Source organism: Mandrillus leucophaeus, unplaced genomic scaffold (genome assembly GCF_000951045.1).
Source record: "Mandrillus leucophaeus isolate KB7577 unplaced genomic scaffold, Mleu.le_1.0 Scaffold157, whole genome shotgun sequence".
NCBI lineage: Eukaryota > Metazoa > Chordata > Mammalia > Primates > Cercopithecidae > Mandrillus > Mandrillus leucophaeus.
Genome location: NW_012101554.1, coordinates 2,925,026 through 2,938,246, shown reverse-complemented (window position 1 = coordinate 2,938,246; position 13,221 = coordinate 2,925,026). Strand labels below are relative to the sequence as shown.

Sequence of the window (13,221 nt, the reverse complement as noted above, 5' to 3'; positions counted from 1 at the left end):
CGCCACCACACCTGGCTAATTTTTGTATTTTTAGTAGAAACGGGGTTTCACCATGTTAGCCAGGATGGTCTCGATCTCCTGACCTCGTGATCCGCCCGTCTCGCCTCCCAAAGTGCTGGGATTACAGGCGTGAGCCACCACGCCCGGCCGGCCTGTGTTTTTCTTAATTAAAATGTGGTAGTCTCAAAGAACTGTATTTTTAAAAAGGTAAATTCGGTGCTTCAGTTGACACTGAATGTAAAACGGAGACCAGAACTTTTTATTAACTCAAAATGGGCTTAATATTAGCAATGTTTTCAATTAAGACTAACAAGGGATTGGAGGCTGCATTTTGTTTAGATTTTAGCTATAATCTATTGAGCATTAGCTATATGCCAGGCACTTTGCAAAGGATTTTGCATGCATCAATTTGTAAAATAACCAATAATGGAAATGATTACAGTCTTTCTACACATGAGAAACTGGAGCCAAGAAAGCTCAAATAATTCGTTTAAGGTCATATAGCTGTTTAGGGGAAGAACAGGTTCTTGAACACAGACAGGTCTTTTTGACTATGAAGTCACAGTGCTATCCTACTGAAAACACTGCAAGGTGGTCTTATAAACTTTGATTTTTATCAGAATCATTTATAAAGTTTAATCAAAATACAGATTCCTGGGCCCTCTCTCAGGACCTACTGATTCAGAACATCTGGGAATGGGGCCCAGGAATCAGCACTGAATCCAGCACCACAGGGGTAATTCTAAAGCACATCAGTTTGAGATCTCTGGTACTGAGTGCTTGACACACATTATCTTATTTAATCTCACAAAATCCCCATAAGGCTGGAATTAATTATTATCCCCATTTTTATAGATAAAGAAACTAAGGCCCAGAGAATTTAAGTCTCACACCGAAAATCACCTAGTGAGTAAGTAGCAGAGGCAGGATTTGAACCTCCCAAGTGCTTTGAACCACTAAGCCAGTGAGTCTCAAACTTTACAACTAATAAAAAGCACCTACAAAACATATTAAAATATCCCTGGTAGTCTAGTGGCTAGGAATAAAAGAAGAATAAAAAATACATATATGAAAATAGAGACTCCTGGGCCCTGCCCCACCCTTAAAGATTCCTGTTTAGTAGGTCTAGAGTAGATTTTCACAGTCCCATGGCAATATAAATGTTAGGTCATCCATGGACCTCGGTTTCAGAAACACTGCACAACATATTAACTACTTTTCTCTACCCGTGGAGATACGATGAAAGTCACAAAATAATACAGATGAGAAGGCATTTCGAATTATGGGAAGGGCTTTCGCGAGGAGGGAAGAGATGAGCACGTCAAAACCTTCCCTCTCCCCAACCCTCCTTTACTCCTGATACCATTCCGTGATATTTCTGCTTAGTGGGCATCTTGAATCTATGTGAATGCCTTCTGGGATGAAGAATTCAGACCCTCCGAAGGCAGCCCAGTTCATTTTGCCAGTATGGTTATCAGAAAATTCTTCTTTGTGCTGAGCAAAGTCTGCCTTCTGTGCCTTCCGTGTCTTCTACTACTTCCCAACTGTCATAACTGCCTTTCCACCTGGAAGTCACTCCGTGGGTGGGGGAGGAGGGGGCTTCCGGTGGCTTCAGGTGGGATGACAGTTATGACACACCACCCTAACCTTAAAAAGTTCACCTTTATAACTTCTTAAGAGCCAGATTATTTAATATGTTCAGACCAGACCACTTCTTGACTATTCAGAGATCACGTAGCTAAAATCAACAACCACAGTTAAGCTACTGCTCTGATCTTGAGTTCTTCTATTTCAGTTCTGTAGGGCACGACAACACATTCCTCACCGGCCACCCCCAGATTTCTTTTTTCTTTATTTCTTCTAAAAAAAGAGGGGGGGATACATGTGCAGAATGTGCTTTTTTTTTTTTTTTTCTTTAGACAGGTGTTGCTCTGTTACTCTGGCTGGAGTGCAGTGGTGCAATCTCAGCTCACTGAAACCTCTGCCTTTCAGGTTCAGGTGATTCTGCTGCCTCAGCCTCCTGAGTAGCTGGGACTACAGGGGCATGCCACCACGTCCGGCTAATTTTTGTATTTTTTGTAGAGATGGGGTTTCACCATGTTGGCCAGGCTGATCTTGAACTCCTGACCTCAAGTGATCCACCCACCTCGGCCTCCGAAAGTGCTGGGATTACAGGTGTGAGCCACTGCACCTGGCCCACCCCCCAGATTTCTTCTGTCATGGTCAATTTGCCAAGGGAGTTTCTCTATAAGGCCATGATGCAGGTTGGAGACAAGAGCTTCTTACTGCCTTTCAACTGGTCAAAGGTGGAGTATCCTTATGGAAGAGGATACAATAAAATTGATTATACAGAATTTTTAAAGAAGATATTGCCCAATTTGCCAACCTCGAGGTTAAAGAAAAAGAAAAACAAACAAAACAAAAACAGACTCTCCCATGTGGACAGAAGGAAATTTTCTCTGTTTATACAGGATGGGAAACTTCTCTGCTCTCTATTTACTATGTGTCTTTACTATTGCTACTCTTCTTAGAAATGAGCAACAAAGGTATTGGAGCCACTGATTCCTCAAAGACCAAGAGCTGGAGGAAAATAATTCCTTTTCATTTATTCCATATCCTTCTATCCATCCACTCTTCTGTTTGACCAACATTTTGAATTGACTACTATGTGTTTACCAGCAAACAAGGAAGAATCTGGCTTTTGTAATCTATAATCGTACCAAGGCTGAAACCTCACTTTTAAACAAATACCAAAATTTTAAAATTATAACTGAGGCTTTTTTTTTTTTTTCCAGAATAGTCATCTTGGAAAATTATTAGGAATTTATTCCAAGAGGTCCTTTGTTCAATAGTCTTCTGGAAATCCCTTTAGAGACTGATTCTAGAGCTTCTGAGCCACACCAAAAAAATTAGTCTCATTATTTTCAGAACTTTACCAAAAAAGGGTTCTTCCCAGTTTGATCAGCCATTTTCTTTCCCTACCTTGGCTCCAAAGTGAAACCCACCCTTGGAGGATGGGAATGTGCTGCCCAGGGGTGAGAGGAGCTGTTGACAGACAGGGGTTTGGCCCAGGGTGAGAGCACTGGACATGCTTCTGACACATCCTTCAAGACAAGTCTTATAAGTCCTATATGGTTGCCTTTCTAAAAACTTACAGTGTTTTACAGGTCACTATGTGCTGACCTGCTCAACATGGTCAAAATGCTTAGACATGCTGCATAATAAGGCACCCTCTAGTGGAGTCACCTTGTACATTAGCATAATAAGGGTTCTGAGAAGTCTTGCAGTAAAGGAAACTGTTAAACGTAGTGTTTACCAAACTTAAAGGGCCTGCTGCTCTTCTTCATGGAACACCTATTATCATCCAACAATTTTTGAAACATCCTTAGAGGCAAGTCCTATAAATCCAGATTTTCATGAAGGCCGAGCAGTACAGGAAGAGATTCGCTTCCCACGGACTCACACCTAGCAGACAAGTGTCTGCCCAGCCTTCTGCGCTCCCCTGCTCTTTTCTTCAATGTAACCTCCTCCGAAAGACCTTCCCTGGTCATTCCTCTTTTGTTGCTCTCTGCTACAACTTTCTTTGTCACAGTCTGATTCTCGGTTTTGTCTGTGTTTCCCACCAGAATGCAGGCTCCATGAGGGCAGCAACTGATTTGCTCCTGTGTTCCCAGTACCTAGCACCACGTATGTGACACACAGAAAGTATAAAGCATGAGTTGGTTGGTTGCTTGATGAAACTGATGAGTGGGAAGCCATGAGCCCTCATGGACCATGGTGCAGCTGCACCTTTCTGCCCCATCTCCCATGCCGGGAATAGCACAGTTTTGCTTCTCTGGTCTACTGGATACTATCAGAGCAGAGTTTACTCAGCAAAACAGTCCAGATAACCTGGTGATCATCCAAGAAGCCACAAGGCAATCCTTTCAAAGATGCCCAAGACTATTTTACAAAATATGCCTAAAAACAGGGTGGTATAAAATCAGATTCCTTAAACAGCAGAGCCAACTCGTCTTGGGCTTTTGGACAACCTCTCTTTCAGGAGTCCTGAGAGAGGGGCCCTGGCCATGATAAAGCTCCTCCATATTCCCTCTAGGCACAGACTTCTGCCAGGCCTGCAGACAGAGCTCAGGATAAAGAACCAAAGGTCTGGCCTGTCTCAAGGCCCATAGATGTGCGCTCTGCAGGTGGAATGGCCGTCCGGTGCTTACTTTGACTGTCCTCGGGTCCCGAGTCTTCTGGTGGTTAACTGAGGAAACTGCTGCCTTATGATCTGTAAGTCAACACAAGAATCAGTTACCCATTGGGAAGAGTTGGGAGCACAGTGACTGAGTTTCATAAACAGCCATCTACAGAAGGGAGGAAAACATAGGTCCTTGGTTGCAATGACTTAATAGGAGTCTGTGAGGACCCTGGAGAAGACTACTGGTGTCAGAGTGGGGAGTGCTTGGATGGTTGTGGGGCTCTGGATACTACAGGGGTCTCACTTGGCCACTCTGTGCTTCAGCCCCTCCTACTCATAATGGAAGGAGAATTCTGGTTGGTCTAGAACATGCCACTCCCCTGTTTAAAACCCTCCAGTGGTTTCCATGGCAGCTGGAACTAAAACCCAAACTTAGCCTCTGTAACTCATCCTGCTTACCTGGCCTTCTTCTCTTACAATTCTCACCTTTACTCACCAGATTCCAGCCACACTGGCTTTTTATTGTTTTCTCTATTACTGAAACACATGGGCATTACTCCACATGGTGGGGTGGCGGGGAGGGGGGCTTTGTACTGCAGCCAGGAGTGGAATTTCACTCAGCTCTTCACAAGACTGCCTCCTCTTAAACCATTCAGGTGTCTGGACAATGTCCTTCTGCCCAGAGGCCTTCTTGACCAGCCAGTGTGGAGTATCACAAGGGTCACATGGCCCTGCTTTGTCTTCTTATCACTTAGCACTATCTGAAGTTATCTTGTTCCCTTACTCTCTGGGTGCTTAGTTTATGTCTCCTCCTACTTGAACACATGCTCCATGAGAGCAAGGACCTCATGCAGGGTTTGGCACATGCAAAGACCTCAATCCACATTTGTTGAATGAAGGAATGAAAGCCTGGGGGTATCTTTTTTCTGTCTGCAGAGCAGAGGATGATAATTGCTGTTGCCCAGGACAGCCACATCAATTCACAAGAAATCTGTGAAGAGAGAGCATTTCTCAAGGTGAAAACACAACCATGGGGCGCCTTTCCTTGGGGTTTAAGATGATGTTTGTGGAGAGGCATGACTGGGCAGGGGTTACGTGCAAGAACTCTGGAACTCAACTACCTGAATTGAATGCAAGTTCAGGCATTGGTTAGGCTGGGTGCCCTTGGGCAAGTTATTTAGCATCCACGTGACTCAGTTTCCCCATTTGTAAAATAGGAATGATAATAACCTCTAGAGTTATTGTGAAATTTAAAAAAGTGAATGTACGTTAATGGCTGGCAGTAGTGCTTGGCAGTTAGTTAGGTGCTTAATAAATGTTACCCATTATCACCACTGATTGTCCTGATGACCCTTTTACTTCCAGGGATTTTTCGAATGTAACAAAGACTCCCTTCCCTCCTGGTACAGCATTGAGCAGGCATGCATGGTCAGAGAGAGTAAGCCTTCAGGAGAAGAGATGCTGTTGCTGATTTCTTATTGGTAGGGTATAAGCCTTGAGTGTTTTCTCTAGGGATGGGGGTGAATCTCTATTCATCTATTCACCCCTCTTTTATCCACATCAATACTCTCATTGATTGATTTACTCACTCACTCAACAAATATAGACTATGACCCTGTTAGCTGTTTGAACTTGGACATACTATTTAACCTCTCTGTGCCTGAATTTCCTCCTGTGACATTTGAGGACTAAGGGGTTGTGTAGTCTTCCCCTAATTGGAGGGCTCGGTGTTGGTGATCTCAACTAAAATGGCATCGGTGGGATCGATAGAAGTGCACAAATTAGTGAGAAATTGAGAACCTTGAACAGGTAGCAGGAAGACTGACCATTTCTCTACACTGGGGAGCTGACCACGTCCAGTGTGGAGAATGGGTGGGGCAGCATTTCAGTATCTGAAAATGGTCGACAAAAAGATGCACCTCACAAGAATGTTTAGAGAATCTAATGTGGTAGCATCATGAAACCACTTTTGGAAGTAAAAAAGGCTTTTAAAATACCATCTCGTGGTGATAATACTGAACAAAATGATGCAACAAGTCTCTGAATTATTTAAGGGTACCACTTTGTAGGCAATAAATCCCCTCTCTTTAACTCTGACTTTTGTAAACTGAGGATCCAAGCTTTTTACTTTATGTCCCTCTCATATTGTTGTGACCTGAGTAAAAGGCAGTGATTCAAGATGAGGTCAGTAACAGTGCTCTTTAAACACCTTGTCTAGCAGTGCTGCCTAAGACTGCATCCAGGTTTAGTGGCCTCATCGCCTTGGATTTGTATTAACCTGTAGCCAAGCCCTTCAGACTTTCATCATATGAATGGCTTCAGAGCCAGGATTTGAAGCAGCTGTTCACAAAGACACACTACTGAACAGACTAGACATGCTAATAGAGATAGAAAGAAAACAAGGGAAGCATAAAAATTGAGCCAGGGGATTTTTCACATTGGTTAAAAGTGGGTTCTGAGTTTCCTAACCACCCAAGCAAAGAAGATAACACAATAGAGTGCCAAGAATCCCAGTATCAATATAAGTCTAAACTAGTTCCTTAGAAAAAGTAGAAATTTTTCTATGTTTAGGTCTGGAAAATTTCTCCTATACAAATGGACACAACAGTAAAATATCATATTTTTTGTTTTCTGTTTTTCTGAGACAGAGCCCCCACTCTGTCGCCCAGGCTGGAGTGCAGTGGCACGTCTCGGCTCATTGCAGCCTCCGCCTCCTGGGTTCAAGTGATTCTCCTGCCTCAGCCTACCAAGTAGCTGGGACTACAGGTGCCCACCAACACAACTGGCTAATTTTTGTATTTTTAGTAGAGACAGGGTTTCACCATGTTGGCCAGGCTGGTCTCGAACTCCTGACCTCAAGTGATCCGCCCACCTCAGCCTCTCAAAGTGCTAGGATTACAGGTATGAGCCACTGCGCTCGGCCAGTAAGGCACCATGTTTAACCCTCTGTTATTCACAGACATTTTGGAAAGGATAATATTCAGTGCTGTCAAGGCTGTAGTAAAACTGGAATATGCAGATGGCTGATGATGTAATTTATTAGCACAACCCTTCCCCAAAGCATTTTTAAAATACATAGGAAGCCATAAAGTACTCATATTTTTGATCTATTAATTCCAAGGAAATAATCTACAATAAGAAAAGCTAAATGTGAGGCTACTAATGAGAGTGAAAAATTTGAAACAACATAAAAGTCTAATGATAGGAAACTGTCTAAAAACATGATAGCATATATATACCCTGTAGAAATTATGAAATAGCCATTAAAAATGATGGTAACAAAAACTGTATCACAACACAGAAAATGCTTATAATGTTAAATGAAATAGCAGATCTCAATCTATGTTTATGTTATATAACAGAATTATTTATAAAAATATAGGAATAAACAGGTAATGTGGTAAAATGAAAGTGAATATTCATTAGGGTATTGGGATTGTGGGTAGAACAAAAAGAGTTTGTATATTTATGTACTAAATCAACTTTTTTTTTTGCAAATAGAAAAGGATTTCCTTGTTGAAATAACAGTGAAAGTTCAAGATAATCTCGGAAGAAGCACCTAAAATCTACCAGAATGTTATGTTGGTTTTTTTTTCTTTCTTTCCTTTTTTAAAAAATAAATCATTTCCTATTTTCTATAAACAATATGTAGATAATTAAAGAAAGCAGCATTGTTTTGTTTGGTTGCTAAGTCTTATGATTACTTAATTTAAGAGACTGGGCTAAGCTCTGAAATCTTTCTAAGTGTTTATCCAAATGGTATCCTACATAACATCTATAAAGCAACACAGGCCAAGCCCCTGATGCCTGGCCCTAGGTTAAGGTACCAGGGGTTGCTGACTATATTCTAGAGATGTGCCAGAAGGCCCCTGGGGAATGACTGGCCTTCTGGAGCCATTTGTTCTACCCCTGTGAGGCAATAACATGTACAATCAGTGTGTTTATAATTCTATGCACTGTGATCTTGAGGAATTATCAAGCCATAGCATGGGGCCTGGGAATTCACGGATCAATTCAATCTATGACTCCCTTCATTCCTGATGTTTTTTACTTATTCTTTTTGAGTAATGTATAGATCAATACATGCAGTTTTAGAATCTGTGTGACCAGCATCAACCTCTGCTGAGTTACTTAAGACAGAACAGGAGAGTCCTCCCTGACTCCTCTCTTCCTAACACTGCACAACCCCTACTGATTCGGCCTTCAGGACGTCTCCCGAACTTAGCCCCTTCTCTCTATCTGCCCTTACCCCCACTACTGCACTAGTCCACTGTGATCTCTCACTGCTTGGACCACAGAAACATTCTTCTAACTGGTTTCCCTGCCACCAGTCTTGTTGCCTCACCAATGGGATTTGTTTTTTAAATTTTTTTCAGACAGGGTCTCTCGCTCTGTTGACCAGGCTGGAGTAGTAGTGCTATCCTAGCTCACTGCAGCCTTGAATTCCTGGGCTCAAGAGATCCTCCTGCCTCAGCCTCCAGAGAAGCTAGGACTATAGGTACATGCACCACACCCGGCCTCAGCAGCAGGATCTTTCTAAAATGCCAATGTGATCATTCACTTCCTCATTGAAAATGCCGGGTGTCTTCTCGCTGCCCACTCTGAATAAAAATCCAGGCTCCTAAGGCTGGTCCATGAGGCCCTCTGTGATCAACTCCCACCCAGCTGCCCAGCCTAAAATCCAGCCACTCCCCAGAGCTCCAGGCTCATGTTGCTCCCACATCCAAAATGCTGTTCCCTGTGCCTGGAATGCCAAGGCCACACTGTTTCCACTCACCCCCAAGGAACTCCCTAGCTTTCTCGGAGCCTCTCCCACTTGGCCTGTGGCCCTTCCCATGCAACCTTAGCTGCCTCCTTTCTCTGTTTTCCTAGTGAATTGGGAAACAGTGGTATACAGTGGTTAGGCACACAGGCTTCGAAGTCAGGCTCACCCACGTTCCAGTCCTGGCTCAGGCACTGTGCTAACCACTTTACGTGTATTATCTCAGTTGATCATCACAATCCAGTGCCAGGTTTCACTGCTATTCCCTCGGTATAGATGAGTAAACTGAAGCTTAGAGAGGCTAAGCAACCTGCACAAAGCCACACAGCTCAGATGCAGACCTACGATTTGAATGCATCCAGTCCGACTTAACACTCTACCACCACAATGTTACGGTTTTCTGGATGAATGAAAATGTCCCCAAGCCTCTCATTCCTTCCTTTAACAGCAACCTTTATTTCTTTTATGTCATATTCCTGCATTTACACATTGGGTGTGTTTGAGGAATGAAATGATTTTTCGTTCTCATCGACTCTTCAGTGAAGATTTATCTTCTCTTCTTTTCACGCTGACCCTCTTGGAAATGTCCTGGTGGCCTCTGCTATGAACAGGATCTGAGGGCCCTGCACCCAATAGGCTAGGGAAGGTGGGAAGCAGCTGAGGGGATGGTGACATCAGCAGGCAGCCCCGTGTCTCCTCCTGGATGAAATTTACCTGCATCCACTCAAGTGGCAATCTGGCAGTGAAATGCTCCTGCTTAATAAAATGCTAATCAAAAATCATTGTTTGCATAATTGAGGTCCCCAAGTAGGTTTACTGAAGGAATGATCCAGATCATTACCTGTCTACCTAAAGGCCTCTGGCAATTCTCCATGGTCACCTGACTTAGCAGAGGTTCTTTTGATTGAAACTCAGACACCACTCTCTGCTTCCATCTTTTCTCCCTAAATTTCCTTCCATGAACTCGAGGTTCTGTCCAAGTCAGACTACTTGGTGCTGCTCTATTCCCTGAATGCTGCTTCCCAGGCCCATACCTCTGCACTTTCTACCTTCAACTCTCTCTCCCTCCTTACTACCTGCACCCTCAGAGCCTATCCAGCCACCCAGCATGCACTCCGCTGCTCTATGAGCCTTTCCCCGTTACCTGACCACACCAGAGCTCGCCCTTCCTCAAATCATGATTGTACGTGCCACTTGTACGTGCCACTTGTACATGCCACTTCCAACCTGTGACCAAGTTCTACCCTCTATCTTCATATCCTGATTCTACCCATATCCTCCTATCTCCATGCATCCCAGGACCACGGTCTTGCACCTGGATTGCTGCAGTGGTCTCACTGGCCCTGCTTCCTGTCATGCCCCGTCACGACCACTTCTCCATGAAGCCTCTAGACAGAATCCAGACCCACCAGGTCCTGCCTGATTGGCCCTGCCTTTGTTCCAGCTTACCTCTGCCCTTCCTCTCCCAATTCCTGTGCTCTGGCCATGCGGAATGGAACTTCTTCCAAGTTTCATGAACACACTATGTTCTGTCTTACTCTGGCCCTTCCCACAGGATGTTCTCATTGTCCGGAGCCCTTTCTTCACACCCTTTTTCTGCCTAATGTGTACTTATCCTCACATCTCAGCTTGTGCCTTACTTCCTCCCAGAAACTTTCCCTGAGCCACTTGTTTGGGTGACCATAGTTATGCAATCCACAGGATCTTTTTTTTTTTTTTAATTAAAGTTGACAAACAAAATTGTGTATATTTATGGTGTACAATATGATGTTCTGAAATATGTATACATTGTGGAATAGCTAAATTGAGTTAATTAACATATGCATTACCTCCCATACTTGTTATTTTCTGTGGTGAGAACACTTAAAATGTACCCTCTTAGCAATTTTCTTGTCTTCTTGTTTCTTTTTTCTTTTTTTGAGGCAGAGGCTCACTCGTCACCCAGGCTGGAGTGCAGTGGCGTGATCTCAGCTCACTGAAACCTCTGCCTCCTGGGTTCAAGTGATTCTTGTGCCTCAGCCTCCTGAGTAGCTGCGATTACAGTCATGCACCACCATGCTCAGCTAATTTTTGTATTTTTAGTAGAGATGGGCTTTTGCCATGTTGGCCAGGCTGGTCTCAAGCTCCTGGCCTCAAGTGATCCACCCATCTCTGCCTCCAAAAGTGCTGGGATTACAGGCCTGAACTACGGTGCCTGGCCAGCAATTTTCAAGAATACATTGTTATTAACTATAGTTACCATGCTGTGCAGTAGATCTCTTGAACTTACTCTTCCTGCCTAATTGAAAGTTTGTATTCTTTGACCAAATTTCTCCAACTTCGCCACCCCCATAGAATCTTTTTAAATAATCAATGTTACTTAGCTTTGTAAAGTCCTTACCTAGACCTGTAAGATTCCACACAAACTAGATCTCCAGTCTCATTTTCCCCACATTCAACAAGCTGCAGCCTCAATAATCATAATAGGTTGGCTAATGGTACAAAGCTTGGATTCATTAACCAGCAGATATCTACTGAGATTGTGCTATAGGCCGGACATTTTGCTAGGCACTGAGGAACACACTGAGCAAAACAGAAACCGCCTCTGTTCAAGAAGCTTACATTCTAGTGTGAGAAGACTAAAACTAAATGAAAAAGTCAATATATCTTCTATCAGGTAAGTGCTCCAGAGGGGAACACAAAAGCAGGGCGAGGGGAGTAAAGAAAATGGAGATGGAGGCCGGGTGTGGTGGTTCACGCCTATAATCCCAACACTTTGGGAGGGCGAGGCAGGCGGATCACGAAGGTCAGGATTTCGAGACCAGCCTGGACAACAAGGTGAAACCCTGTCTCTACTAAAAAGATGCAAATTAGTTGGGCGTGGTGGCACATGCCTGTAATCCCAGCTACTCAGGAGGCTGAGGCAGGAGAATTGCTTGAACCTGGGAGGCGGAGGTTACAGTGAGCCGAGATCACGCCACTGCACTCTAGCCTGAGTGACAGAACAAGACTCTGTCTTAAAAAAGAAAGAAAGAAAGAAAGAAAATGGAGGTGTGGGTGTTATTTTGTTTGGGGCGATTAGGACTCCATGATCATGTGGCATCTGAGTGGTGACCTAAAGGAAGTGAGAGAATGAACTTTGTGGATATCTGGGGGAAGGAAACTGCAAGAAGGAATAGCCCATGGGAAGGCCCTGGGTGGGAGCTTATCTCATTTGTTTCAGGAAGAACGAGGAGGCCCATGTGGCTGGAGCAGAGCCGGTAGGCGAGGGAATGGCAGGAGGAGAGGTTGGGGGGCTGGAGGGGTTCGCAGGGCCTTGCAGGCCTTTGTAAGCATGTCTGCTTTTACTCTTAGTGAGATGGGAAGACTTCAGAGGGCTTTAAGGAGGGGAGTGGGGAAGAAGATCTGACTTACCATGCAAAAGGGTCACCCTGGCTGCTGTGGTGTGGAGAACTGACTTAGGGGCAAGGGTGGAAGCAGGGAAACCAGTTGGAAGGCTACTGCAGCAGTCCAGGTGGGAGAGAAGGTGGCTCGGTGCATTAATTCATTGACTCAATGAATGAAAGAATGAAAGAATCATTCCTCTTTGATTGGCCATTGAAGTTGTCTCCAGCATTGTGTTAATGCAAATAATGCTATAAGCAATATCTTTATGTGTCATGATTTTTGTTTTTTATCCTGGATACTTTGTTTTGGGATTTCCTCCTCATAATAGTTTCTCAAAGATGGAGCTGCTTTATCCAAGGGGAGACACATTTCAGTGTTCTTAAAACACACTTTTATAAAGTATAGGACAGCATTAACACTTTATAAAAATGTGCTAAATTGAAAAGCCACAAAAGACCTTTTGCTCTTTCTTCCATTTGAGCATCAGGTTCTTCATCTATAAAGTGGGGATTATAACACTCGCTCAGCTTATCTCACAGGCTTGTAGCAGAATCAGAGAGCCTAGACACTGGGTACCCAGGCTTGCCTCTTGGGACTTCACCAGCCGGAAGTAGGACAAGAGTGGAGGGCAAGAGCTCAACCTCAGCAGCCTTTCACAGCCCGCTGGCTGAACGGGAGCGAGGAGTGACCAGCTGCCAGGGAGGGGCCGGAGCAGGGGGTCCGTATCTACTAACACTCCTCTCTGCCTCTCTAGTGACTCGACCTCTGGTTATCATTATTTTCTAGCCCTTTCTCTTCACTGATGGAGTTAGCCCTATCTACTTCCATCCTTTCATGGATTTGCAGACGCTCCTCATTCAATCTAGTTTTGGGGCTTTTGTGGTATATTACGCTTTCCCAAGGAACATAT

At 44.0% G+C, this 13,221-nt stretch overlaps 1 protein-coding gene across 1 annotated transcript in view; it reads right to left on the bottom strand.

The window, feature by feature from the left end:
• RFX4 (regulatory factor X, 4 (influences HLA class II expression)) overlaps nucleotides 1-13,221 on the bottom strand; it is a 160,206-nt gene that overhangs the window by 75,260 nt on the left and 71,725 nt on the right. Inside the window, exon 5 of the mRNA XM_011975596.1 lies at nucleotides 4,211-4,273. Within this exon, the coding sequence (XP_011830986.1) occupies nucleotides 4,211-4,273 (63 nt within the window). The remainder of the gene's footprint in view (nucleotides 1-4,210; nucleotides 4,274-13,221) is intronic.